Raw genomic sequence first — 2,614 nt, 5'->3', positions numbered from 1 at the left:
AGAGTTTATTTTTAATCCAGTAGGTGGCAGAGAATATGCAGTGCACCAAGACAAAAGAAACAAATACTCACAAATGAGCTAAATCAGTCAAAGTATCTTTTATTTCTACCAAAAGAAAGTTTCAAAGAAATAAGGCAAACTACGAATTAAATACCTTTTACTCTGTTTTCTCCATTTTTTGTTTCTAAATATTTTCTGTGGTCACCTTTCACATTTCCATGAAAATCTCTATTGCACTGCCATGTTTTCTACTTCTGGATCATACAGAAAATACAGATGGTTCGTGAATTTCTTTTATATATACCAAAACTGTAACTTTAGAACTCTTTGAACAGCAATAAGTATGCAAGTAATATCATTCACGTATTCGTATTCTTAAGAAAACACACTATTACAAGAAAAAAACATTTGAAAAAACCTAAATAAATCAATCAATAATATATAGAAGTTACTAGTGTAAAACAGGAAGATAAATGAGATCTATACTTTGTTCCCTCCACCCCTACTACTCTGCACTATTTAGGAGCCTGACTGCTCTCTTCCAAAACAAAGTGAGCAGTCTGCCCGCGGCCTCCCTCCCTACATGTGGGAGGAGCTGCGGGCCTTGGCCCTGGAACGTGCTCTGCGCTCAGCAACAGCTGCAGCCCTGGCCGCGGCTCTCACTCTTGCTCTCTCTTCCTCATCTTTCATAGCCTCCTCATAGAGACCTGGTAAGGCCCTGGGGACGGTATCATTGATCTTGGCCATATACTCCAGCACTTCCATCTTGCTGGTTTCAGCGTGGGCTCTCGGGCCCCACAAGAACTCATAGCGCGGAGGATCGCTGTTGGGCACCTGGCAATACATCAGATACTTCTGCTGCAGGAAATACTTGCTGATGAGGCTCCTGGGCTCCCCAAAGACCGAGTGCCTCCTCCCAGCATACAAACCCAATGAATTGAGGAAATCCCAGATCTCCTCCTCGGTGGCACGGTTGCCGTTCTCGAAGATCTTGCCCAGGATAGCCATCAGGAGACCGGACACGGGCAGCCCCGACTCATCACTCGGATTTCCCTCGCTGCACAGGCCCAGCTTGCTGATGAGGGCGTAGGAGTGACTGCTGGGGTCGACTTCCTTCAGATCGAGGCCAAAGACCAGCTCCATGCACTCAGAGGCTCTCCTGAGGATCTCAGGGAAGTGCTTCTTGTACTTCTTGTTGACTACCTCCAGCAGTGCCGCCTGCGAGATGAGCTCCTTCATCTTGTACTTATCCAGCAGGAACTGCCCCAACTTCTTGGCCTGCCTGGTCAGACGATCTCTGTAAGTGCTGTGAGTGTAAGGTGCTGCCTGGGCGGTACTTGCACTTTTCTCATCTTGGCTCTGGGCACCCTCTTCAGATCCTGGGCATGAAACCCCTGCAGCACGAGAGCTCGTGGCTGGGGCTCCCTGAGGCTCCTGGCGAGTGCCAGCAACAGAGGAGCTCGGGGAAGTACCCCGAGAAACAGAAGCGGGGGACGAGGGCGACTCTTCTATCTCTGCCGCCGCCGCCGCCGCCTCAGTGGCCTGGGCACCCTTGAGCCTCTGAGTGTTCCCCCGGGCCTGGCGGTGTTTCTTTTGGGCACGGCGCTTGCTCTTCCGGCCTCGAGGCATGATGACACAGGTCAGGGCCAGCAGGCGGGAGTGTGGGCAGGAAGGCAGGCAACGAGGGCACCTGCGGGAGGGACAAGGAGATGCTGTGAGCACCTTCAGCGGGGAGAGTCCTCCCTGGCTTTAACCAAGGCCGCCTCTGCAGGGTCCTTGAGGGCACTGCCCGAGGGCCCACAGGGCTCCTGTTCTCCTGCTCAGCCTGTCCCCTGAGAGCCCTGTGGAGGACGGTCGGGTGAGCCTTGGGGCACAGCCAGCCAGCCCTGCCTGGGCGGTACGGGGGTGACAGCGGGGGCTGGCAGGGGAGGTAGGTCCCCGTGGTTCCCATTCAGAGTCAGGATGACAGTTGTTGGCAAGACTCCCCCACCCCCCCCCCACCCCATGCCCTCTGCTGCTCTGAAGTTGACACCACCATCTTCCGTGACACCCAGGAGGAGGAAAGGAGGGAGCGTTCAGCCCACCACCGAAGGGTCCTGGGACCCTCCCTTCTGCTGCCTCGTGGCTGCCCCTTCAGAACAAAGCTCTAACCTCCCTTGGACCTGGCAGAGGAAATTACGGGCAGTCTCGGCCTGACAGTCCTTTCTTGGGAGTTTAAGCGTTGACAGGAGGGGACAGGCCATGTTCTCTCTGGTCCCTTCTCTTCGGGGTGGGTGACTCCCTTAGTCCTCACTCGGGGTCCTCCCTGGACGGCCGGTGCAGCCTGGAGCTCCTCTCTTGCCCCGAGGGCCATCTGCTCGCACCAGTGCCGGCACCTCCCTGAGTCTCACTAGGAGGCAGTGAGGGTGACCAGGCGGCCGCACGAGGCAGAGTTTTACCAAGCCTGCAGCGTGCGGCAGACAGGTCGAGGCCCTGTGGCTGGCGGCCCCACTGGCCCTCACTCAAGGGCTTGGGCTGACTCTTGGCAGTGCTTAGGGACGCGCCTTCTGCTGGCCTGCACCTCCCCTCTCAGACAGCAGCCCTCCCTTCTCCGCGTGTGGCCAGAAGGAAGCGG

At 55.5% G+C, this 2,614-nt stretch overlaps 1 protein-coding gene across 1 annotated transcript; it reads right to left on the bottom strand.

The window, feature by feature from the left end:
- Positions 1-579: 579 nt before the first annotated feature.
- LOC307069588 (melanoma-associated antigen B4-like) lies at positions 580-1,629 on the bottom strand (the record flags this gene model as incomplete). The annotated part of the gene is made up of 1 exon (XM_079727973.1): positions 580-1,629. The coding sequence occupies one exon, from the start codon at positions 1,627-1,629 to the stop codon at positions 580-582; it is 1,050 nt and encodes a 349-aa protein (XP_079584099.1).
- Positions 1,630-2,614: the final 985 nt, after the last annotated feature.

Source organism: Hyperoodon ampullatus (assembly GCF_949752795.1).
Source record: "Hyperoodon ampullatus genome assembly, chromosome: X".
NCBI classification, from domain to species: domain Eukaryota; kingdom Metazoa; phylum Chordata; class Mammalia; order Artiodactyla; family Ziphiidae; genus Hyperoodon; species Hyperoodon ampullatus.
The sequence above is the reverse complement of the archived record's forward strand: the minus strand, read 5'-3'. Positions and strand labels throughout refer to the sequence as shown.